This window comes from Ostrinia nubilalis, chromosome 17, assembly GCF_963855985.1.
Source record: "Ostrinia nubilalis chromosome 17, ilOstNubi1.1, whole genome shotgun sequence".
Classification (NCBI taxonomy): Eukaryota; Metazoa; Arthropoda; class Insecta; order Lepidoptera; family Crambidae; genus Ostrinia; species Ostrinia nubilalis.
In genome coordinates, this window is record NC_087104.1 from 5,782,315 (window position 1) to 5,810,265 (window position 27,951).

At 35.4% G+C, this 27,951-nt stretch overlaps 1 protein-coding gene and 1 long non-coding RNA gene across 2 annotated transcripts; both read right to left on the reverse strand.

The window, feature by feature from the left end:
• Positions 1 to 601: 601 nt before the first annotated feature.
• On the reverse strand, positions 602 to 27,734 carry LOC135079937 (proton-coupled folate transporter-like). Its single transcript, XM_063974580.1, has 5 exons — positions 26,467 to 27,734; positions 13,468 to 13,569; positions 4,981 to 5,202; positions 4,468 to 4,624; positions 602 to 1,897 (listed from the first exon to the last, which is right to left on the reverse strand). Exons 1-5 carry the CDS (start codon positions 27,446 to 27,448, stop codon positions 1,798 to 1,800), a joined length of 1,563 nt encoding a protein of 520 aa, XP_063830650.1. The 5' UTR covers positions 27,449 to 27,734; the 3' UTR covers positions 602 to 1,797.
• Positions 19,454 to 20,475, reverse strand: LOC135079955 (uncharacterized). The gene is made up of 2 exons (XR_010258925.1): positions 20,330 to 20,475; positions 19,454 to 19,895 (listed from the first exon to the last, which is right to left on the reverse strand). It is a non-coding gene; the product is annotated as an uncharacterized LOC135079955 (long non-coding RNA).
• Positions 27,735 to 27,951: the final 217 nt, after the last annotated feature.

The window sequence follows — 27,951 nt, forward strand, 5'->3', positions numbered from 1 at the left end:
CTGTATTGTTCTGGCTTTGACAGCTTCTGAATAATTCGATATTCGTTTGTGTCGCAAAATTTGCAAATTCGATCTTGGCCAGTTTTGCGATGCACATCTGTATCGGTACTCAGATTGCATCTTATGTTCAGAAAAGAACCAGCTTCGGCAGCTTGAACAGTAGACAAATTATACGAGTACCAATAATGCATAAACTCTAAAACCTTCTCCCATATAAGATTCCCACCAGGTAGACCGACGATCTGGTGAAGGTCGCGGGAAGTATCTGGATACAGGCAGCACAGGACCGGTCGTTAAAGAAATCCTTGGAGGAGGTCTTTCTCCAGCAGTAGACGTCATTTGGCTGAAACGGTCTGAGATCTTTTTAACATGTTTATTATAATTTGTACTATCTTTGATTTTCGTTTGTTTTTGAGAAGTGCTTATTTTATGATAGCATAACCGTTAAAACACAAGTGAAAACACTCGGAATGTTCTTAATCAACTACAAATACTCATTATTTACAGAGATAAAGGGCCAATGAACTTTAGTAAATAAATAAACACGACGATCTGTAGTCACTCACATCACTTTATTATATTATGTATATTATTAAAACTTAGATAAAATTAATTAACAACAATAATATTGGTAGACCAGCAATCGTATGGCGGAGGTTTTATCTTACCTAAAAACTAATAATCAAAGGAGATGGTAAAAAAAAAACAGAATCGATTTTGGGTTTTTGGTCTATACATTATGGACCTTCTCTTTTCTATTTAAAACTAGTGATCTTTTGCTTTAAATTGACCTTATCGACAAAGTACTGACATCCTTAATTTAATTTAATGTTTACATTAAAATTTAATACAATTTAAGCAGACCCTGTCATTGTATTTGTCACTTGGTAGGTGAAATCTCAGTGAAAGTGTGCAACCTACAAAAGGAATATCAATTTTATTACTTTCGGTATAAAGTTTAAAAACAATAAAAATAATTGCGACTTTGTTCATGCGCTGGCGCCGCAAATTTATTCACGAGTGCAACCAACTTTCATTTTATACAAAATTTTGTTCTCAGTACTTGTTTATAACATTAATTTGGATACATTCTTTGGAAGTAAATAAATAATTAAGTAATTAAGTCTCTTTTATGTTTGTCTTAGCCAAAAAGTCGGTAAAATAAAATATTTATACGTTAATGAGATGGTGTTCTGTGATGTTATGGGAGAGGCTAAAAAGAAAAGAAGCAGACTAAGTACCTACATAAACTTATACTAAGTAATTTAATATAGCTAGCTAATATTATTTACATTATATTTGTGTAAAGTTGGAATATAAAGTTACCTATTATTCTTCCATAAAAGTAAAGAAAATATAGCACGTAGGGTGATGGCATCATCATCCTATCTCCAGATGGATCTGGTGGCCAACCGTGACCTGTCTGTACGGGATGTAGACAGACCCACACCACGACCCACTTGAACATTTTAAAGGCCTGAATCATATTTGGAGCTTATTATCGTATTTTCGTTATTAAAGGTTTTGTCGTCCTGTAAAAGATTCGACTTTTTCTATGTTAATTCTTAGTCTAAATATTGTGGCAGATTCATTAATGGTAAAGTTGATCATTTAAAACTAACACCTATTTTTTTCTTTGAAAATGTCGAGAACTAAGCAAAAAATTCCCACCAGACAAAATAATTCGAGATCATAATAATATACGTAGTTATCTCACTCTATCATATTGTATTTAGTATTTACATACTTAAGACTTGACTGTTGCAAAATCTACAGTTTTTATGACACTGGGAACAACTAAAACCTCGAAACTTCGTTAGTTCTGGCAAACTCTTCTTTCTTCTTTGGATCAGTAACTGTATCTTTGTTCCTTCTTCTTACCAGCACGAAGATCATTCTGGAAAAAGAAGAACATAAAATATTATTTTGTACACATAAAAACTTAGCTTCAGTTCCACCAACTGAATTTTAACCGTAACTATGTATTATTATAACCGGTGTTTTTGTATGGAGTTATCTAAGATGGTGCAACACAGGGTCTAGTGTTGGTAAATATACGAATTGCTATGAAAATGTTTACTTTCACAATGCTATCTGAAACTCATTGATGATTTATTTACTCGTACCTATGTATCAGTTACATTATCTGTTATTTAATTTTGTTATACCTACTTGTGATACAAAAATAATAATATTTCCCATAAATTGTTATCGAGATTGTGCAATCATTTATTTGGTGTTTATAACTATTTAAATGGTGATGTGCGTCAGTTGCATATTTACAAAATATGTAAGCAGGTATAGCAGTTTAAGGCCCAGACAAATAAACATAAGTTGAATGCCCGTTTTCACCATTATTTTTGTGACTCGTAAAATAAAATTAAAATGGTAAAAACGGGGCATAATAAGTGTCTGTCCTTATTGCACCACAAGTGCACATCTAAATATAATATAACTCAAAGGTGACTGACTGACTGACTGACATAGTGATCTATAGACGCACAGCCCAAACCACTGGACGGATCGGGCTGAAATTTGGCATGCAGGTAGATGATATGACGTAGGTAGGCATCCGCTAAGAAATGATTTCACAAAACTCCACCCCATAAGGGGGTAAAACGGGATTAACGCGTAGGGTAAACCAGAGAGTGATTGCCCACTGGTAGTGATTGCCCGCTTTAAGAATAATATTGTCAGGTGCTGACTTTGAATCACTCTAGTTAGATTTGAATTTACTAAGTAGATGGCTCCGTGATCAATGTACAGTAGATTTAAAATTTACAATAGGAAACACTAAAAAAAAACAGTTATGGCGGATTTTGTCAAGACGGGTGAAAATGTTACTCAAACAGGTAAAGAATTTAACAATTTTACTAAGGAATTACTTGCTTAGAGGTTAATTTTTTTTCCAAGTTATTTAATATTCAACTAATGGTGTATAGTCATGATGAAATTATAAGTGTTTTCTTCATTATCAATGAAAATAACTGATAAAATTTGATTTCTAACGGTCATTTTAACGGTGGGTAATCACTGCACGTAAATCTGTATATTTTTAGTTATTGCCCACCATCATTTCAGTTATTGCCATATGTTAATGTATAGTTATTGCCCAGGGCAATTATTATTAGAGTGTTGCCACCATGCAGTAGCAGTGTTTAAGTTGCTCATTGCTAGACTTGTTTTGCAATTTACAGGCATCAATATTGAAATGGCTTTTAATGTTTCATTTTCAGTATGCCAAAGACTCCAAAAGTCCAATATAGCATAGAAAATTTGCAAAAAGCGATCGAAGCTGTACAAGATGTATCCAATAATTTATCTTCAAGATAAATTGCTGAAAAATATGGTTTGGCTTGAAAAAATTGATAAAAATTCAAACGCAAATACAAAAAATGAAAAACCTACGTTAAATCTACTACTGAAAATGTTAATTGTAAGGAAATAGATACAACTTTAGGGAAGAATAACCAACAGCTAATTGAACATTCTGAGGAACCACTTGAACTGATATCAAAGAAGATAAAAAAAAAATACATATAAAATTTACATATAAAATTCAAATTTTTGCGTCATCTATGTTTTGAAGTAGATGATTCTGTCTCTACCTACCGATTCTGACTCATCAACATCAGCTCAAGAAATATTTGATAATATTTATGTTAATAAGGCCAAACGCAATTTATTTTGAAATTTTGAAGACTGTACTACTAGAATTTAAGTTTAATGTTTTGTTTTGTTTATTTAAAGCCTATTTTGTCATTTTAAAATTGATTATTTTGTTTTAAGATACTGGGCAATTACTGTGCTTTGATGTGGGCAATTAGTGTAAGTAATGGGCAATGACTGTACTTTTTGGAGGATTTTAAATTTATTTCAATATTTTCTAAGTTACGTAAGTTTTAACTAAAAACTGTTAATATTCTGTTTAACAGTTTATTGAGTTATAAGAAAAAAGTCATAAATGGTCTATAATTAAAATACTTTCTTTAATTTTTCATCTCAATGTGTTTGAAATCTTTAAGTGGGCAATAGCTATACGGTTTACCCTACGAAGTTGCGGGCGGCCGCTAGTAACCAATATAGTTGCATTAAGGCCCAGTTTTTTGATTCTTAGTTAAAATAACTAATTGTTAAATTTTGCTACTAATGGTTAAATATTAACAAAATGTAAACAAATAGTTAAAAAATGTACTAAAACTCAAGCTAACCATTGTTCGAAAAACATTTTTCTCTGATATTTAACCACTTGTCATTTGACATCTGTCAAATTTGACCATTGGTTATTTTAACTACGAATCAAAAAACCGGGCCTAACTCTGTATTATGATAGCTCTATACGATTAAAGTGGAGCAGAACTTTTTTGCTTTTGAGCTGAATACAACTGGTCTATTCAACCCTTTCTTATTTTCCAAACTTTTAATCGTAATTATTTATGGTCTTTGCAATTTTCGAACTTCACTTACGCGAAAAATCCCAGAGCTAGAATTGTAAGTGCAGCGTCAAACAGGTAGAATGCCCCAGGAAAGTTGTCTATAGTCGAGATGTAGATGTAACTAGAAGTTGGCATGTAGATGGAAGGCGCCAGCGCTTCTGTCACTCCAAGCAATGCGCTCAGTTTTGCTGCAAGTAAATATTACATTAAGAATGAATCCTTTTCATGAAACTATTGAGCCTTTTATATATCGTCGGAAGTGGGACATTAGTATAAAGATAGTTTGTCTTCTTCTTTGGTATAGAGATAGTTTGAGTCTCGGGAAAGGACAGAATGGTGTTGATCACAGTTTTTGAAAAAGAAAAACACGTTTTTCAAAAAACATACCAATAACAAGCCGAAGACACGGTAATATGGCATTTATTGGGAGAGGAGTTTGACCAGCAGGGGACTGTTTAAGGCTGATGATGGAATAGCATTGACTGAAGGAAAGAAGGATTTGTGAAGAAATATATTATTGAAAATTTGAATAACTAAATCTTACCGATCTCCTCAGTAGGAACACTCTTCGTGGCGATAGATCTTACAGCAGTCAGGCCAGTATGGCTGAAGATGTTGAACACTGGCGCCGAGTAGTACCAAGAACGGTTCGGCGCAAACGCAAACACGAAGCATGAGGCTATCCTGCTCATACCAGCGAGGCCGCCGATAGCGCTGTCCTGCACTTTCATCTGCTTGCTGAGGACTGATATGCAGAAGACCGTTCCTGGAGAAGAAATGAAAGCATTAGTCTAAAGTCCTCACCTCGTAGATTGACTCTGTGCTATTCTTAGAAAGCAAAAAAAACAGGTCTTTATCGTAGAGCCCCCATCCAAAATGGATTCGAAAAGGAAGCCCCTATTAATAAATAAGTAATGCATGCAGACAGCTATCAACCAGGCGACGTGAAAATCATTGGGGGAGGCCTATGTTCCGCAGTAGACGTCGTCCTATGGCTGAGATGATGATGATGATGAAGAAATGACAAAGACTGGCCAACGTGCATGTGATGCAATAAAACATCACATGCACGATGCATGATGGGTTAACTGACCCAAAGAAGGAACCCGACTGCAAATCCTGTAGCTGTACTAGAATATTATGCAGCGTGGCGGCCTGTGAATCCCAACCATTGAAGGTTCTTCCTCTTCTTGGTCGTGTCGACAACAAACCTACACAGTTTCAGCCCAAAACTCCGCTACAAGAGTGGCGTTGTCAGTAGCATTCATTAAATCTTCCTGCGTGCAGTTGTTTGGGCACGCAGAGCACGACAGTCGTGTGCTTCGTTGACAAATAGTCGATTGCTGATTGAAGGTTGAATAGTACCAGCTACTTGGATTGAATTTAATACGAAGAATGTAGACAATTTTTTAAAAGTAATACAAACCCCTTCCTTACTGAAAAAGTACTAAAACTATTTAAAAAGGAGATGCCTATACCACGGACTAGATTAATGTAAAGTATGTGATACTATCACGTAATAGTATGCATTTATGATGCAATTGTACGTTATGTATTTGAATTTGATGTCATTTGCCCTGTGCCAATATGACATTGTTATGTAACCTAAATGTTGTGTCTAACTGTGTACCTATTCGGATCAAAGTTTATGTCATTACATCAGTTGTAAACACATTTATAATACAGGCGATTGTCATTCATTAATTTATTTTATTGTCATTGTAAGAAGAACGGTCATCTGTGACCCAGGCCCGACAGAAACGAGACATACCTCAGTTTTTTTGTCATGTCTTAATTAGTTAAATTATATCGCACACCTAGATCTAAACTGAAACAACTCAAAAATTGTCAATTTTGACTTATACTTGTATTTAAATACTCGGTTATCATACGCATCTTTCCAACATAACAGGTTTAATAAAGCCTTAATCCATTTGCCGCTAGATGGCGATAACTTACTTTTGTTGAATCAACGCTTGTCAACCCCTTCCACCTAAACAAGCGTTTTGTCAGTTGACCTTCGCTAGTATCAGAGAGTGCACGTATTAAAATAAACGAAAACGCGGATATTTAGATTTGTTACAGTAAAGCAGAAAATATATAATGAGTTAATTTGAGTAGTAACAGTATAAATGAATTGTTCTGCAATAGTTAACCAAAACATTTTGACTTGTTCCAGTTTTGTTTGATAAAGCAACTTATATTTTGTTACTATTTTGAGTTGAGTTGGTTTTCATGAATCAACTTGTGAATTTCAAGTTGGCGTAGTTTTGTTGGAACAAATTTCATTTCAATGTTTTTCTATACACAACGTGTAGTTTTGCATATTTCACCTAAAATCAGGTACAGTATGATAATCCCTGTTTCTAAATAGTGTTAGTTTTATTCAAACTATCTCCTGTTTTGTTTGAGAAGAGTGTTTTGAGTTAACTTACTATTGTTGGATAAGCAAAACTTACAGTGGATATTATTGTTATTTTCCGAAAAAAATTATGCTGGGTCGTTTTCTTGTAAATATTTTAAGAGAGCAGTGTAAAGATAATTAAAAGGCAATGTACAGACGACAGCACTTCAAGTTAAACACTGTAGTAACTTATGTAGTTGTAATACAAGTGTATAGTCTGATATTCTGTTGTCTGCACAAGAGATAAAACCTTCTTTATAATGTAGAAATATAAAATAATGTAGAAAAAAGGTCTATAATAAGTAAATAAATTAATAAATAAACATATCGATCGGCTGATGCTAAGAAAAGGTGGCTGAAGAAACTCAAACACCTATCATGTTCACCATGTCATGAAATCTTCATTTATATCTCTTATGCTGATCCAGATCGTGTTCAAAATGAACTGTTTTCTCAAACAATTCCTAAATTGATCATTTAGGATATCGAAACATTCAATGAAAACCACTTTAATAGTGCAGGAAGAGGACTCAGTCACATCTTGAAATTTTGAAATACAGAGGACAAAAGAACGTGGAAGAGATGACATTTGAAAAGCTTTATGACACTAAAATCTTGCAAAAAATGTGGGCAACTAATTTGGTTTTAGACGAAAATCGGAATCAAGTTAAATGGCACGATATACAAATTTTAAGAGTGGAAAAGGAGAACTCAAATCTCAAAATGTCCAAAAAAAACTGATTCAAGTCTAAATGTACTTTAATATTTATACAAAGTCATTCTCCTAAAATGTAACAACTAAAAAAACTGCGATTGAAGGTAAAAAGAATAGATTTTTTGACCCAGTTTATATACAGGGTCCTTTCACAGCCTATCAATAATCCAAAATAAAACTGAGTTTCATAACTTCCCTAACAAAAAATGTAGTAATACGTTTTTTTCGCCTCCTGAAAAATGCCCTTTTTTGAGTTGTCTCAGTTTAGATCTAGGTGTGCGATATATTTTTTATATTCGAAATCTATGTATAACACCAAAATATTACTCTTTGTTTTTGTTTAGGCGTTATACAAAAACTAATACAAAATGCCTATTTATCACCAAAATTGGTAAATGTATGTACCTAAATGTCTATTACAGCTGCTATGGAATGTATCTAGGTGACCCGGATTATACAGAGTGGAAAAAATAATAAGTTACAAAATCCAAAAATTCAATGTTACCAGCTTCCATAATCTGTACCCTATTATTGGTACCATTTGAAAGAGCTCGTGAAGCACTTTCAGAATCAGTAACTAGTTTTTCGATATCTTGTATAGTTTAGAAATAATCGAGTGAGATCACTTATCGTTCCATATGTATAACCACCCTGTATAATCCGGTTGTATCTCCAGGTCACCTAGATACATTCCATAGCAGCTGTAATAGACATTTAGGTACATACATTTACCAATTTTGGTGATAAATAAGCATTTAGTATTAGTTTTTGTATAACGCCTAAACAAAAACAAAGGGTAATATTTTGGTGTTATACATAGAATTCGAATATAAAAAATATATAATTTAACTAATTAAGACATGACAAAAAAACTGAGGTATGTCTCGTTTCTGTCGGGTCTGGGTTTTTTTTGTATGGGGCGTGACCGTTCTTCTTTGTATCTGCCATACCACATTTCGGGGAGGCCTATGTTCAGCAGTGGACGTCTTGTAGCTGAAATGATGGTGATGATGCCACATATTTTGACTATGGTGTAAATTTAGGGCGTGTAGAGTTAGATGATTGGCTCTACATGAAACTTGATAAGTTTTTGATAGTGCAAGTACGGTCTTGTCTTAGCAACATTTTACAATAAATTGTTTTTGGTGGGATATTATTCAGATACAACCCCCAAGTTTCTTAAGGCGTAATTTACTCCCCACTAGGTGGACCGATGATCTGGTGAAGGTCGTGGGAAGCCACTGAATGCGGGCAGCGCAGGACATAACCTGTCGTAATGGAAAACCTTGGGGGAGGCCTTTGTCCAGCAGTGGAAGTCATTTGTCTGAAACGAACGAACGAACGCGTAATTAGTGTGACATTGGTCAATGTTGCAACACAAATTAAACTGCGTATATCAATACAGATTATTTCACGAACGAATCTCAAGTAGGCATGCTACAGATTTCTCGGAAAGCTTTCTCTACCTCAAAAACCGACTTTAATTTTTGGTTGGTACAGCACAATTTGCTGTATTCGTGACACACATTATGCAGTTCTTATCGAAGACGACCTTAACCTTAGATACGAAAACTTCAGCAAATGACACGAATCGGCTAAGCAGAGATAATTAATGTGGGTTATCTCATAGGCATGAGTGTAATTATTATCTTACGCATTAAAGATGAAGCGATGATTTTAATAATGCAATTTTATGTCGATTCGCTCAAAGATGGCCTTTCAATTACATCGACTTTGTGGAACCGGTTTGAAGTATCTGTAAGATAAGATTTTATTCAATTTAGTTACTACTTGAGCATCAACTGTAAGTTTGGCAATATGTAGAGGTATTTTAACTTTAGTTAGTAACTGATCAACATCATTATCATTTCAGTTATAAGACATGTACTGCTGAAGCTTATTACGTAACATTTTGAGATGACCTTGCTGAAATCGTCACTTAAATTTTTCCGTTTAATTTTGATTTCTAAAATAGCACACCGTCTTGCAACTGGAGTAATCCAATAGGACCTTTTACAAGGCATAACAAGCTCATATGAAAAAAAACACGTAATGCACCAGCGTAGGTACATTGCGCTAGGTAGGTTGCTTTTTACGCTTAATTAAAGAATTTCAGTACCTAACCGCACGAGTAGTCAATTTCTGGTTTTAAATGTATCTGTAACTAATGCTTTCCTGTAAGTCTATAACTCAATATAAGCAACTTATTTGATTTCACTTGGGATTACTTCCAATAAAAATACTTACAATGTCTTTACAAATAAAATATGTGGTACCTACATTACAATACTTGATGTACAATAAATTGTAAAAGTAACATAAGAAATGCCATCAGTCCAAGCGTTATCATTTCCTTACAATATCTCCAGTAATTTATAAAGTGTTACAACTCTTAATTTCCAAAGTTATCTTCTTCGAGGATTATGCAATGTAGTGTAACCTACTTTCCTTTAAAAATAAAATGTCACACTGTAATAACAATGACACTAATTTACTTTATATAAGTTTTAAGAGCGTTTACGCCGTTTGGCGCAAAAACAGTACTTTTTCAACTCGTTACAATCATTAACCAGTAATACTACAAATATGTTATAGGCATAAATAGTTAGGCAATTTCGTCGTCTAAATAGTTAATTGAGAAAATATTGCGATTAGTTTAGTATTTAAGAATTCTATCAAGATAAGTCCACACAGGTTTTGTAAATTTCCACTTTAGCGTCAGTTTACAAGCTGAAATTTTTATAAAAATACTGTGAAAACGATTTAAAAAACATTTATATCCTATAGCATAGATCCTTGGGCAAATAGTTATCACCAATTTTTTCACCAATATTCTTCCTTTATTCAACATAAAAATAGCTTAATATAATAAAACAACATCTTCTTTAAAATATTTACTTTGAAACTATATTTAATTCATTGTTATTGTTTTGCTATAAACATTTGAAAACTATTAGAAAACGCCGCGCGCGAATCATTTCCAATGATGCCCCTTGAAACGCCGCGCTTCGCGTAAACGCTCTTAACATTTACTTCAATATTAGCAGAATAAAATAAAATTTGAAATACTGTACAGTAATTAAAAATTAAGATAAATCCGTGCGATGATAAAAAACGCAAGGCTGAGTTGCACCATCTTACTTTAACTTTGACAAACGTCAAAAATCTGTCAAACTCCATACAAAAAGTACCGGTTATCGTCATAGTTACCGTTAAAGTTAGGTGGTGCAACTCAGCCAAAGTCATGAACTTGAACAAAATTAAACATTTATTATATTGGTTTGTGTTTACTCGTCTTAATTGAGGATGTTAACGATGTAGGTATTTTAGGGTATTAAAACAATTAACTTAATAGAGACAAGGTCCATAAAATGTAAACTTGAAAGACAATGCAAATGCAAAAAGTAGCAAGTAAGTATCCATTGTTACTAGTCGCGGAGTTGAGCTTGAAATTCGTATTCGTTCGTAAGTATATAGTAACATTTTTATAGACATTTACAAGATGTTACAAATAGATACAGCTGTATTCGTCTTCTACAAGAGCTACCAAAAGAAACTTCCTCATATTTAAAAAAAAAAGTGAGCGGCAAGAAACTTGAAACTCGGAATTAAGAAAAAAATACTTACCGCAAAAAACAATTTCGTACCCGTATAAAAGTGACTCAAATGCAAATGAAGGAAGCCAGAAGATATCTTACTAAATTTAAAGACCTAATAAAATATTATTAAGAGGATCAATTTAAATTCGAGAGTCATAAAATGTTCAGTTGAAAAAGTTTAACGAGTCAAAAAACGAAAAACCTTTGGTGTGCGTCTTCGTTTTTTGTTTCCCAACCAGTGTATTATTTAAGGAATAAAAATTAATATTTCTTCATTTATATCGTTTTACATCAATGCCTTCGCTAAAAGCCGGGGAGGTGAGAATCATTGAAGGAACGACAATTAATTACTTCAGGGCATAAATGTGGTAAATGCTTGTACCTTAAAGATCAACTTTTTGTCCAGTTCATCTGTGTGGGATCAGAATAAAATGTTTAAGGTCTTGGGTTCGATTCTCGCTGGGGGCAAATGTGTAAGATTCATAAAGGTTAGTGTGATTGGCACTTACATACATTTGGAGTATAATAAAAAAATCTTAAACAGTAAAAAAAGTCAAAGACGTGGTTGAAGTAGACGCTATTTTACAAGAAAAAGTCTAATAATAATATGTTTATTGCTTACGTTGCCTACGACGTTCTTAAATTGCCTACAATTTAAGAACTTTCACTTTGCTATTTTACTATACAAGAACTACGAGTATATTTTGAATTGTGGTAATAATATAATTCATTGGTTCATAAATTGTCACCAAGGTAGAGTGCTAATTTGTATGGAAATTAGCGACCGCCCCTGCTTCGCTCAGGTACAATGTATTATACTTAAAAACTTGATCTCGAATCACTCTATTTAATAAAAAAAAACCGCATCAAAATCCGTTGCGTAGTTTTAAGGATCTAAGCATACGTAGGGACAGGCAGACAGGAAAGCGACTTTGTTTGCTCGTATGATATGTAGTAATAAGTAAACTTATTAAATTCAATGTTCTTCCTGTAATCAAAGTGTTAGTTTTGCTCTAGTGTGCAATAAAGAGTCTCTACGTAGTTTTGGTGAGAATCATCGTTGAATTGTATTGCGAGAGTCTGCCATCGTGTTTAGAAGTTAAAGCTTAAAGCCGTCTCATTCATTCGTTTCTTCGAACTTTTTAAAGACAAAAACATCTTACTAATTCTTAAAATATTTTCAATTGGTATCCGAACTGAATCATCAAATGAAATAAAAAGGAATATAGCACCGATTTGCTAAAAGCCTTTAAAATTTCTGCCAAAAAACCCAGATTTGGATAAGGAAAAAAGTGCATCAGGTTTTAAAATGTGCAATTTGTGTGTTTGGTCGTAAAGTGACATTTTATTTAAAAGATGCTAATAAAATGTTTCATTTTTCTTACAATGGATAAAGATTCTGAGACGTCACATCAATTTACAATGTATCGAAACTCTGCGATCGAACAAAAATTTAATATACTCTTATGAGATCGAAGTTTCACTAATCACCGAAACTTTTGCTCTGAATTTTTAAGATCTTTATTGTAAACGTACTGTCACCTACCTAATGTACCCTAAATTAGGTAAAGACAGTTAACCGGCGCCACAGCACATGAGTAAAGAAGTATTCATTTGGCTACTTAATTGAGTGTCATAAAAACTGAAAGCTCTATGGAAACTGAGCTTAAAAGGTGACGATAGTCTAACGCAGGGTTTCTCAAAGTGGGGTTCGCAGACCCCTAGAGGTTCGCCATTGTACACGGCAGTTCACGACAAGATTTACGTGATGGTGGTAGAATTAATATTGTCTAAAATTACTCCTAAAATTGACTCCATTTTGCGACAAGAAACAAGCACACCATCAGAAACAGCATCAATATTAAAAAGACGTCATTTCATTGCACTTTATTTGAAAGAAAGAAAGAAAAAGTATAAAATTATTCGGTGCAAGTATTTGGTACCTTTTATTTAAATTGAAACCTTATTTTCTTCAATAGTCACTTTTATTATTTTCGGTTAATTAGCTAGTCAAATGGTTCGCTGTCACCTGGAACTTTTACAGGGGTTTGTAAAGTTTGAGAAACCCTACTAGCTGGCTCTAACGGTTCCAGTGTCGAACTGCCGATTCCAGAAGTTCGAAACTAGAATTACGTGAGCCAATTTTGAAACCGCGTGCAGCGGATAAAAATAATGAAATATGAAAAAAAAGAAATGCTTGTTTTTTTTTTACGTAAATCGAGTAGGTAAGTTAATGATTCCGAGACGCTCTCCTAAAAATATGGACACTAATAACAAAATCACCCTGTGTGTTTAAATGTTGCCTCCACTCACCTACTAATCCAAGGAGGATGTTCACAGTTCCATAGATGCTGTACTCGACCTCGTTGAGCTGGAACTTGCGACGGGCGTATAAGTAGCTCACTTGAGAGTCACCTGTAGGACAAAATAAAGAAAATTGGTAAAAATGGCATACATGGTAACATTACCCTCCTTTTCTTAACTTCGAACTCTTCCGATTATGTTTGTTGCGGGTCCAATAACGTTTAACTTTCCCCCGGACGAACTTGACTATCACTGGTTGGGTTTTTATTGGCGGTCATTCTGTAGGTAGATCCTAGCTACACAATAGTTGGCGGTGGGAACGAGCAGTTATGTAGCAGGGTAGAAAAGGAAGGTAAATAATATAAGTTTGTTGCGAGTTAATATTTTTTAAAGTTAGACAAGGGGTTATCTAATTTATAAAGTGCGTACATAGGAATAAAACAAATGCCTACCACTATGCAAAAAATTACGGAACCTTCTTTCTACAAGCAACATGCTAGCTACCTACTTAGGTAACTTAAAAACACCAAGTTCTTGAAATAAATTGTCTTACAAATAAAACTCGTGTAGGTAAGTGTTTCTCACATCTGGTATTTTCCATTCATTTACATCGTAAATTATGTGAATAACTTAAAATATGAAATAACTACGCGTATTTATGTCGTTATCAAAAACGAAGAAACAAAAAGTAACCTTGAAAATAATATTAAAGGGGACCTTTTTGGATCGCACAGCCATTTTAAAATTTCTTAAGAGATAAATAATGGAGTTAAATACAATTATGCTAATTTCTGTTGTCCATCACTCATTAATTTGGAAGATTATATCTTCACATGAAAATTAAAAGATCTGTCTCCATGTATTATCAAGGAAAATAAAAAACTTAAACTGTTTAATTCATTTCGTCTTGTTCTCGAATTTTTTATGTTTTTTCACACATCTAAAAATAGAGACCATAATAATATTATTTAAGTTACATAATCTCTCAAATCATAACACTCGTACGTTGTACCATACTAAGGGCCAGCAGAATCACGGTGCCCGATAAAGTTTCAGGTCGTTCAGTGATATGTAACTAGGGGTTGCAATCGAATATTCGAATATTCGAATATTCGAATTTAGATTCCGAATTTAATATTCGAATAGTAAATTAACATGTATTCGAATATTCGAATATTAAAAAAATAAACAGAACAGATAGAACGAAGACGACTTAGTGTTTGTAAATGTGGTCGAAGGCATCAAAAACATATCACCAACTAAAAGAACTAGTCATTGATGCTTCCGACTTCATTGGTGAACACAAAGTTGTCTTGCGAAACCAAGGTTCCAAATTACCTGAAAGAGACAAGTATTGTGCAAAGTCAGCTAACGATGCTGAAGACGGCGGACGGTAACGTCAACAAAAGCCGAGGTTCTGGGTGAGATCGAAAAGATTTATGGACAGCTACATACCTCCAAACCTGTTAATAACTCCGCAACAGATGCAAGAGCTAGGTTAACGCGACACCATACCAAAGACATCCCGTATATCAGCCTATACGAGATTGATTAGGAAGGCTCTCAAACAGCTAAAGAACAGCAAGGCATCGAGTGATGACGGAATAACCTGAGAGCTTCTGAACGCGGGTGGAATACCGAAACTCGTTCCGTCTTACTCTAAGGAACAACGCCAGAGGCATGTGATAGAAGCGTGGTGATGCTTTTCTTAGACTATGAGAAGGCCTTTGATTCGATCGATACTTAGGCAGTGCTGCAGTCTCTTTAGCGGTGCCGTATTGACTATCGGTATATCGAGATGCCGAAATGCCTGTACAGAAACGCTACCATGTCGAGCCGAGTACAGGAGCAGAGCACGAGGGCGATTCCTCTGCAGCGAGGCGTGAGGCAGAGAGATGTTATATCTCCGAAACCATTTACCGCTGCATTGGAAGACGCTTTCAAGCTGTTTGAATGGAAAGGATTAGGCATAATTACCTTTCAATAGCGAATACATCACTCAGCTTCGGTTTGCTGACGATATTGTGGTCATGGCAGAATCGCTTGAAGACCTCGGCACAATACTCGAAGACCTTAATCGAGTCTCAACAGGCAGGCCTTCGGATGAACATGGACAAAACGAATCTTAGGTCCAACGTCCATGTTTCGGTTGGAGCTCGATTCTCGAGACTGTTGTGCTGTGTTGACAAGTACTTCCTCTGACAAACGATTCGGCTAGGTAGATTAAATTTTGAGAAAAAGGTCAATCGTCGAATCCAACTCGGCTGGGCAGCGTTCAGGAAACTATACAACATCTTTTCGTCCAAACACCTCAGTGCCTAAAGACGAAATTCTTCAATCAGTGAGTTACCTCTACCAGTGATGGCACACGGCTCGGAAACGTGCTCTTACAATGGGCTTTATAAATAAGCTCAAAATTGCACAGCGTGCTATGGGGAGGGCTATGCTCAGTGTTTCTTTACGAGATTGAATCAGAAATGAGGAGATCCGTAAACGAACTAAAGTCGCTGACATAGCCCGACGGATTAGCAAGCAGAAGTGGCAATAGGCAGATCACATAGTACGCTGAAATGATGGCCGATGGGGTAGCAAGGTTCTGAAGTGGAGGCCACGTACCAAAAAGCGCAGCGTGGGACGTTCACCCACAAAGGTGGACCGAAGACTTCATATAGGTAGCGGGAAGGCGCTGGATACAGGCCGCTGCCAACCAGTCATTGTGGAGGTCATTGGGAGAGGCCTATGTTCAGCAGTGGACTTCCTATGGCTGAAATGATGATGATGATGAGAATTTTATAACTCTTTTAAAAACTATATTGTTAAATAGTTAAAATATAGTTCCTAAAGCAATAAAACCAGCAATAAAACATTGATAATTTAAGTACTTTTTATTTTTTTTCAAAGTATTCGAATATTCGAATAATATTCGAATATCACTGAAAAAATATTCGAATATTCGAAATAGAAAACTATCGAATATTTGCAATCTCTATATGTAACTCTTTCTAACAGGTACTTTTTTGAACCGATTTCGAAAATTATTTCCCAGAAATCCAAATTGTTTCCTAACTATGATATTTTTTAATTTATAATTTTTATCATGTTGTTAAATACCTACCCATGCAAAGCCGGGTCATGCCGCTAGATCCAAACTAATACAGATCCAGACTAATACAGACCTAATCCAAACTAATACAGATTCAAATTCAGATAATAATATTTGTTCATGCACCAAATTATTTTTATGTGTCACCTTTGATAAATTTCTTATTTATGTAATGTTATTTGAGTTCTTTTTTCTTTCAAATGTTTGTATTAAGCGGGAATCGAACTCGCGACCTAAGCTCTGACATGTAGTCTGGTATGCCAATCGGCTGATTGTGTGGGATAAAAGCTACATAATAAAGACTTTTTCCTTGACCCCCATCCATAGTTCAATCGTATGACATTTCGATGAATCTCCATTGAAATGTTCATACAAAACTGCTACGAACACGCTAATAGCATATCCCATTCAAGTTTACTGCGGCCAGGTACAGTCGACAGCAAAATACTTCCAACAAAGTAGGGATGTTATGGATATGTAGTTTCGGTTATGGATACGGTTACGGATATTTACGGTTACGGATATTTTTTTATTTCGGTTTCGGTTACGCTTACGGATATCTGTGCTTAAGAACGCATTAATTGCAATAGTTGTCCAACACGGTTCATTCATGGCCGCACACTTTCGAATAAAAAGTAATAAAATAATAAAAATTGGAACTAGATGGCATTATAAAGGTAAATCAGACTGTTATGCATTTACATTTATAATGCTATCAAAAAAACTATTTGAACTGCCAACATCCGAAACTATCCGAGACTTTTGAATCGGTTACGGTTACGGTTTCGGATATTTTTTGATTTCAGATATCCGATAGTTTCGGTTACGGATATCCATAACATCCCTGCAAAATAGTACCTATTACAAATGCATAAAGATGGTCGAGTTTTGGCTTGATATGCCGTCGACTGTACTTGAGATGAACAGTCGGCATTTATAAAGCCTTGATTGCTAGTCGGATGCTTATTGAGTCAGTAGAATCACCTGTTTGATGTATATCTACCTACTTTTTGTTTTGCTAACCCTACTAGCTGTGGTATCTTAGACAGATTATAGTTCAAAGTTCAATTTAAGATTTTCTCACAAAAAAATATAATTTTCCAGTAACATTTTTCTACAAATCTTCATTTTTTCTATGTGACTTGATGTAAAATACTTATTCACCCAGCGAAGACCAGAGGAAAAAAAAATTAAAGTCATTATGTTTATTGTTTATACATTGTACTTTCGTTTAAATCTTCTTCTTAGAATATGTGGATGAAAATTAACACATAGAGTACCTAAAAAATATTTTCCGGCCTATTTAGATGTCTCCCCCCTCTCATTTCCTTGGTGGATTTAACCACTAACACAAATCAATTTAATCCTATAGACACTTACTGCCAAAAAAGTTCCAACGACTTTTTTGTCTAGACACATTTAAGGCCGGGTAGCAGAGAAAATGGCGAAAATGAGGTTTTCATTTTTCATTTTTGAGGTACTAAACAGTAAAATTAAAGGCTAAGATTTTTATTGGGCATAGTTGAGGATATTTTCTAGGGCTATTAACGGATGGAAACACGATTTGATGAAGTTGACTCGATAGAATAAATTCCCAAAGTTACCTCTATTCGGTTTCTATTTATGGTTTTATTTTTAAAATAAGCGATTTGAGATTCTAAATCTTTTACTAAACTAAAGTTCAGAAATAACTTGAGGGCTTTTAACGGATGAAATTTTTATATTGCGTCTTATTTAGTTACTATGTTAAAAAATGTGGAAAAAATCGTCCATGACGGCTTGGACATCTCAATCAGTCGCGCGGTGGCGCTTACGGAGGACGGACGCGTGTCAGTTTTTTGGCCGTGACAGTTCGCGATTTGTCAATATTTTTGACAATGATGACTTTGATGAGTCACAGTATAATAATATCAGTGTTACTGAAGAGAGCTTAAAAAATTTTGATAATTAAAAATTATCAATTTTGTGTACCTATTGAAATTTAAATCGTTCGCATCCTGTTAAACGAAGACTCTACTCATGATACATAGTACATTCCTCAAATATGAGACAAAACCAATGAGTTAAAATTACATTTTAATAGTACCTACATACAATCGACTTACACTCTTTAGAAGAGCACACTGACACAAATAAATAATAAAAAATAAAAGTCAACGGATTTAAAACTGGAGTTCATGTGACTCCTTGTAGACTTGAGTGTCTAGAGCGTCCCTTCCTCCACCATGCGTAAGAATTTTCACAAAAATACTGTCTAAGATCTGTAGCTAAAGGTCTACGCTGCAAGATGGAAGAATCTTCTAACCAAAAAGATGGCAGATGCAGCAGATGTCAACGGATTTAAAACTGGAGTTGATGTGACTCCTTGTAGACTTGAGTGTCTAGAGCATCCCTTCCTCCACCATGCGTAAGAATTTTCACAAAAATACTGTCTAAGGTCTGTAGCTAAAGGTCTAAGCTGCAAGATAGAAGAATCTTCTAGCCAAAAAGATGGCAGATGCAGCAGATGTCAACGGATTTAAAACTTGGAGTTCATGTGACTCCTTCTAGACTTGAGTCTCTAGAGCGTCCCTTCCTCCACCATGCGTAAAAGGTTTCCAAAAATACTGTCTGAGGTCTGTAATAAAAGTCTAAACTGCAAGATAGAAGAATCTTTTAGCCAAAAACATGTTTTTTCCTAATAACTTTAAAACTATAATTTGATCTAACTAATTATCTGCTATACTCTCGACTCTCTAAAGCACAACATTTATAAAAATTTTGCTGCGGTAATGCACTCCAGGTAACCGTGTGTGATGCTTATTGCTCATAGTGATTTTCGATACAGAGCCCCGTACATACGTTATACATAAATTATGGAAAAAAACACCCAGACCAATACAAACAAATATGTATGCAATTTTAGTATGATATTTTTATTTATTAATAAACAAAAAGACTGAACAAAATTGATGCGTGTACTGATTAATGTAATTAACCACATGCAAAGCTTTGTGAATTGCAACAACTATAATTTATTATCCAAGCTCTAAATAATCGCTACTACGAGTAACTGATCATAAAATGTTTTTCCAATCGCTCAAGCTCCCGAGGATCTACCGATAGGTCGGGTGACGTAATCTTGAAATTCTTTTAGCCGGCGCGGAACTTCCGGAAGGTCGGGTGACGCCACGCCTCTTTGAACCGTGTTTACTTTGGCAGTTATATTCTATATTTATTCGATTCTAAAATAATATTCCCAAAAATTTTGAAAGTTGTTTTAATTTGTATCACTTGGATATGATTTGTATTAGAAAGTGCTGTGAGTGTGACGCTTGAACGGAAGGAAGTCAACCTTTTTTTTTTTTTTTTTTTTTTTTTTTCGGGGAAAAAATGCATTGAATTGCATACCTATCCTGCGGGGACAGGGTAGGTTATGTGGGGCTCACCAAGTCAGAAGGACAAAGGCATACCCACTAAAAAGACCCCGGTGCTCCGTCATTCGCCTTAAGTGGGAAGGAACTGTGGGATTCCGGACAAAGCCTTCACTACCACAGTCCCTCCCGGCGATTGCCCGCCTACACGGCGGGCCCTACAGGCCCCCCAGGACGGGGGGCGACGGGAGCAGCTAGGAGCACACAGCTGTTCCCGTCCGACGGTGGTGGTGGCCTGTGCAATGCAGGCGAGGGCGCCCCCACGCCCCCGGCCCGCTGGCCATCACCGAGGAGAGGAAACTGGAGGCGATCATACTGTCGCCTCCTCTGACCCCTCCGCCGTAAGGAAGTCAACCTAACCTAACCAACTGCGTATTTCTAAACTGCATATTTCTATACTGTGTAGCCGCGAGAGCTCTTTGGCGCGCTGTCTTCGGCGAAGAATTGCGCGCGCAGATTTTGACAGCGCGAAATACCTACTTTAGCAGAAATACCAAGCCTTAACACTAAAAATGCAAAAAATTCCAATTTCCTGTACAATTAATATTCGTTATGGGTCCCAATGACAGTAAATCAGTTCATTCGATAGTAGAATTATAAAGAAGTTTAAGGAAAATGCCAATGGCATACTTGAGCGAAATCTTCTATTTTGTGGAAGGTTAATGACATTAAGGCTCTCTACAAGAGAATTGGAAGCAGTAGGCTCTATGCTTAGCAGTTACTTTAATAAAAATCCCGAATCTTTGGTTCGTTTGTAGCTCTGTCGGTCCACAAACCTTATTGACACTGACAAACAAACAACTTTGTTTTATAGTATTTTAAAACAATTTAAGTAGCTGACAAAATAAAAATAAAGGATTTTTCAAAGATCTACGTAGAATATGAGCTTCCAATTTTATTTTTCACTTTGGTAATGCAATGCTAACAAAACAACAGGGCTTTTAACAACGTTAAAATAAAATGAGAAGAATACTTTTTAATATAAATTCATATAAATCTTCAAATCAATATTATAATAGCTGTCTTTTTAGAAAAGTTACACTTACACTGTGACATAGGTAGATATTTCACTTTAATTAGGTATGCATGTAAAGTCAGCCATAATGTTAATGACTGACGTCAGCGTGCCTTTATTACAGTCTTAAGTTTCGTTCACCTTTTTTCTCATTGTTAAATTGTAAAATATGTCTCTATCGTTGTTTTCAGCATGATCCGGTTGAATGCTTTGTTTGCCAATACCTACTACGAGGTATGTTGTTTTTTTCTGTAATGCCTACGAGACAAATACAATTACTTTAATACCCGTACTTATTGACACTTTTACATTCGTTTCTGTTTTTATTTTATTTGACTTAGTACCTACCCACTTAAAAAGTCCAGAGAAACTTAAAATGGGAGATTGCAATTTCATTTGAAAAGCAAAATATTTAAAAGAGCCTTGTTTGCATAATATTGATGACATCTCTTTCGTAAATCCCCTTATAGCGGGTAAAGATAAGATAGTCTTAAAGATTTACTAAGTTAATATTGTCTCTAAAAATGAAAATAGAAAAATTATCACAATCCAAATGTAAAACCACCCCAATAAGGCTTGTTCTCAGCCAGAATAATAAATTAACCAGAGATACAGATTGGTAAGAAGCAGCAGCAGCAGCTGAAAAACGAAGACTGAAAATCGAAGACTGAAAGAATTTGTCACCTATAAAATTAAATGTTTCATGTAGGAAATTCTACATTGGTCTGGTGGTCACGCTCCTGATAGTGGAGACTGTTATGGCCTGATGATAAATGGGGTTCGAACAAGCGTTCTTTCGACAGTCCAATATTGCATCAAAATTAAACAGGGTGTTAGGTAAATGGGTATATGAGCCGACACTAGCCCATGTTAACATGGGCATATAAATGGTATGGCGAAGTCAGAAAATTGATAACCTTCATTTTAATTATTTTAATTTTCATACAAATCGGATTTAAAAAAAAATATTTTGTTTGAAAATTAAAAAAATTAAAATGATGATATCTTTCTGACTTCATCATACCATTTATAAGCCCATGTTAACATGGGCAAGTGTCGGCTTATATACCCATTTACCTAACACCCTGTATAAGCATTAGGTACCTATACTAACGCCCGTATTCACAAAGCATACTATGAGGTCTCCAAGTGTGCGTGGACGCACAGGATGACACATACACCAATCACAGAGCTCTATTCAACGCTGCGCGTTCGTTTTGCTGCTTCACTTTTAAGTAAGCATCGTTAGTGAATACGAGCGTAAATTACTTACTTTTTGTGTCAGATATTAATCGCAGTAAGTCAAGTTGAAGCTACTGGGATGCATACTAACCTTCTAAGGTAAATTGGAGATTGTATACCTAAATATAATTAGATCGAATAATTATATAATATAATTATTCGTGGAAATCCTTGGGGGAGGCCTTTGTCCAGCAGTGGACGTCTTTCGGCTGAAACGAACGAACGAACGAACGATAATTATTCGATCCTAGACGTGATTTTCCTCAGACTAAAGGTATATTCACACTACTTCTACTTATGTGGCGTTCGGGAAAATTGAGAGGGGCGTATGCACTGTGCATTACCATTGGGGCATAGGGGAGACCTAGGAGAGTTGTGACAATTTTTACTTTAGGGGCCATATCTCGCTCAAAAATCATTCGACAGCTATGAATCATACAAATTAATGTAGCGCCGTTCCTTCTGTTTTTAAAACAATCACCAAAGTTAACTAAAGTGTTAGGGTTTCTAAGAAAATCACCAAAATCTTAGACCAATCCCTCTGTCACAACTCTCCTACCACCGAGGTAAGTTGTGACAGGTACCGAGGTGAGTTGTGACAGCATTGTATTTCATCTATTAGATATAAAAATACCATAATACTCAATCAAATATGTTTTTTTAGCAAAAAAGTACTTTAATCATCCTTTAGTAACAATTAAAACAAATAGTTATAGGATGTTGTTACACAGATTGAGCCACATTTCTCCAGCTTTTATTTTTCTCCCACGGCACTGGATTTTTTTTAATTATATTTTTTAGCTAATATACCTAGTCACTTAATATATTTTCTTCTTCTTCTGTAAAAATAAAATAGTCGCGGTGGTATAATCCATAGACGGAGCTTCGCCTTCTGGGTTTACTTGATAAGCCTCTTTCTTTTTAATATATCTTGACAAGTTTAGATTGTAAGAGGTCGCAGCATATCTTAAACTTTAACCCTTTTTAACCTAATCACTTCATAAACCAGGTCCTATATTTCGACTCCAGTAAGCAGTTCCTCTATATGGCATTCATGTATAGTTATTAGGCATTCAGAATCAAAAAAGTAGCAGCAGGCAATTATACAAATTATGAACCTACTAACACACAAAAAAACATCTAAAAACATCGTGGAAATGGTCCATCAGAAAAATTAAGTAAGCTAGGAGAGTTGTGACAGGCTGTCACAACTCTCCTAGGTGTTTAAAATGACGACTTGGTTCGAAAAATATTTTTTATTTTCTAAACACGATGCGCATACAAAATATCAGTGCTACATTTTGAGACCTGAATAACCATGCAACTTGAGAAAAAATAACACAACAGTGCACATTTACTAAAACATGATATAAATTGAAATAAAATTTTGACGAAAAACTTACTTTTCGCATTTTTTTGTACACATACGTCATATTTAAGTAACCGTGTCTCGTGCGCCGGCCGCAGGTACTTAGTCAAGAAGAGCGTCTTAAAAGCGACAAACAAGCATTTTTTCCAGCTTCCTAACTATATTAAGTAAGGAGAAATCGTCCTTGTCACAACTCACCTCTGTCACAACTCTCCTAGGTCTCCCCTACATAATACGTCGTTTTTATGAGTCAGCATACATCGACCCGTCTCTTCTTAAAATCTTTATTTTTGTTAAGAAGGTCTACTATCTACCTACTTTGTATTTTCTACAACAACAAGTTGGTCGACATTGGAAGGTATATGGCATTCAATGAACTTCCTTCCTCGTTAAATTCGGTAGAATAGGTAAACGTTTTTGAAGATAAGCAGGTAATGTTGGTATCTTCAATGGCACTTGTTTTTAACAAGTAAGTAGGTATTTATAATAAACGAGATACGAGAATCTTCCTTTAAAAACACACAAGGCCGCAAAAATTCAATGTCAAAGTCAGTATTTATTGACTTACAATTGCTTAGAAATTTTTGCAGATTAAGACTGTGTTGCACCATCTTACTTTAACTTTGACAAACGTCAAAAATCTGTCAAACTTCACACAAAAAATACCGGTTATCGTTTAGTTACGGTCAAAGTTAGGTGGTGCAACTGAGCTTAAGTACACTATAACTAGTTTTTAGTTATGAAGAGCTCAAAACTAGATATGCTCATGACACTAACATTTGCTCCCAGTGAGATTCGAACCCGCAATCACAAGGCTGTCCAACAAATATTCGATTGCAATGCGAATTACCTTTCACTAGTGCATGATGGGCAAGGTGAACTAGTCAACCACCTGTAGGTACGTGTTTACCTTTGGTATATCCGCTAGGTAGGTATCTTACATGTACAGTTATGAAAATAAGGTAAAAATATATTTTTTTTAATAATAAAAAAAACCCTAAGTCTTTTCTAAGGACGTAATCAATGATACTGACAATGTACTGTAATGATGTTGTTTCTGGGTGTTTAAACTCTATATATTACAAAAAAGTTAAACCCTGTCAATTTTAACCGGGGTTCAAACTGAGACTAACTTTTTGTAATAAGGGGGTATAAGTATGCACATTTTCTATTCTGTATAAGCGAAAACCTTATTTTTAATGCAGTATCAAACCCTTTTAATGAAAAAAAAGTTTCCTTTTTTTACCAACCTACTTATACAAAATATAAATAAAACTTAAGTATCTAAGAATCAATTTTTGCAAAAAAATTAAGAACGGATTATCAGCTGATCATTTTCAGTTGTCACCTACTTCATCATTTTCACCTACTTCAAAAAATAATTATCTTTCACAGAAAGAAACTCAAAACACAATTCAAGTGAAAACATGGACTGTAATCATTTCAATTGATTGGTTTAATTTCAACAATTAAATTTATTTCAATATTTGTTTAGAACCTATGAAATTGGGTCCAGATTTCAGCGTTGTTACAGAATCTACGACTGAAATGAGTTTGTTCCGGCATTTCTTCTCTGCACTTGCCAATTTTGTCTCGAAGCGCTGGTAGGGTCCAAAAATAAGGAGACATGTAAAGTGCCCCTTGGGCTTTTTTACTTATTTTTGTAGTGCGTGCCCAAAATATTGACCTAAATTGAATAAATATTTTTGATTTGATTTGAAAACTGCAAGAGCGTTTATTGTAAAAATCACCATAATAATTTATGCAATAAAGATTATCCTTTATATGCAAACTTAGGCCTGACAATTTTCATTCGGCATTACATTCGCAGATTTACCTATTAAAATTCACATGCGCACCTAATTGAATTGCATATTAGTGACTAGCTCACCTAAATACTGAGTAGCACAAGGTTCTATGCTCGTTTCGACATGGACTCTGATTTGAGAGTACTATATTTAATTTTGCTAGTATACATGTTATTTAAAAGTCATTAAAATAATACGTAACTTAAAAAAGTAACTTACGCCTGTATTCACAAACGATGCTTGCAAGTGAAGCAGCAAATCGAACGCACAGCATTGAGACCTCATAGTAATGATTGTGTATACGGGCGTTAAAAATAAATAGTGTTTGTTTACAATAGACATGTTGACACCACCAATCAATTGACGTACTTTTTAAAACTGTCAAAACGAAACTCTCCCATAGATTTTGTATGGCACTACAAGCAAGTGACGTCACTATTTTGTCAACTCAATTAAACTACTTTTTTCAATTACAATGCGACCAAAAATCGTAATTTACAGTTAATTTAAAATTAATTAAGTTTTTAAGACCAGAATGAGGGGTATTTTAAAAAAAGTTGTGGTATCGAATTATTGGGGTATGGTGTCAAACTGTCTACTACTGAAATAAAAATTACTTTTCATAAGTTGAGAGAGATTCAGACCAAGAGCATCCTCGTTGTGGATTAAAAGTAAAGAAATGTTTTTTTTAAGCAAAGCTCTCATACCTTATTCAAATTAGAAACTCTTTAACCTGTGATATTGAATGACATAATGTTTTAAGTCGGTTAAAATCCTAATACAATTCGTCATAAAGTCATCGCTAAATATTTGAACTCTGTTTTGTCGATCTGGATAACTCAAAATTATTAAAGTAAGTACGTTTTCATAAGCATTTCTTGATTAAATAGTATTTTATTTAACAATAATGTTAGTGCATTATTTTATTGTGCTTGATAACCAACACTGATTAGGTTTTACATACTCGCGAAACAACTTCATGAATTATTTGAAAGTAATATGTTTAGTTAATTTATTAAAAAAATATTTAATTAACCAACATGCTATTTGGTACTTACCATACAGTGGTCCCACCATGATGAGGTATAAAGCGATGACCAAAAATATTTGCATACGTCCATTCATAGCTCTAGGTCGCAGGGCAACCAAAACAGTATTGCACACGAGCCCGAACACATCACTGAATAGTTTCACACACTTGTTTCTGTTTGTCTCATCTTGCACCACATTACTATCCTCAGTCACCACATCTTCGAGTTTGAATATACCGTAAACAAAAGAAAAAACATGTAAACACAATAACAACGAAAACACGCCGTAGTATCCCAGTGCGCGTAACAGAACACCGCTCAAAGCCGTTCCAGTCGGAGTCCCGAAACTGACAAATATCGTCACTATCCCCAAACGAAACGTCCTGTTTTCCACTGTAGTCCGGTCAGCCATGAAGCTGTACATTCCCATAAAAATAATTATGTAGCTGCCAGTCAGCGCGGCCGGCAGCGCTTCTATGAGAGCCGTCGCCTGTAGAGACAGCTCCTTGAAGTAGTACGTCGCTAAAAGTAGTCCCGAGTTCGTTATAATCTCCCCGACGAACGGGAAGAGTATGCAGATTTTCCGTTTTTTGTACTTGTCGCTCCACGCGCCGACGAACAAAACTAGAACCGCCGGTATCGCCGTCTGCAGAGGGAACTTCCAAGCCATCACCGTGGCTACGAGCGCTTGCACTTGATTCAGCTCCGCCTCCAGACCGGTCGTGTTGAGGTCCCTTATCCGGTCGCACACGTCGTCCCCGAAGTCATAGTGCACTCGGCACGATTTCTCCAAGTGCATATTCTGCACTGCCATCGATGAAAGTGAAGTGCACAGCATGTAAACAAACAAGCACGGCTCCACGGTTGTTTCGCGGAAGAAGCATTTCAGACCTTTCAATATACTTTTCGATTTCTCCATCCATGTTCCTTTCTTGATGTTTTTCGTCAGCAGCATTTTCGAGTTGGTCAGTTCTGAGACGCTGTATATTTTTTCAGTGCTCGCGTTCATTTTTTATTTTTCGTCCCCGTGTCCGCCCAGTGGGCTGTGACTTTCCGAATGTGTCCAAAATCTTGAGCTATAAAATTCAGGTAGGTGTCGCGCGCTATGCGTGCATACGAGTCGCTCGCATCGCCGCTGTTGCGATAACATGGGCCTTACCGGCGACGACACCACTTTTAAATAAATATCTCATTTATCTTGCACCTCGTGTTACTGGAGTCATTTTTACGCTGCGAATCGTGAATAAAATTTTTACACTAATTACTGTGAACAGAGTTAGCTTGCCATTGTTATAATGAAGGCTGTGGCGTGGGCCAATGTCTTTTTATCGTTGGATAAGAATAATTATTCCGGTTTTATGTTAATAAGTAAGACTGTCAATGATATTTGCTTGGCTTTAGTTGTTATTTCACTTTAGCCGTGGAATCATCATGACTGAATCTTTAATTTAACGTGACTGAAAATTCAATAGCAAAGAAGTTACTGTGGTACTGAAATTGGTGCTCTATGAG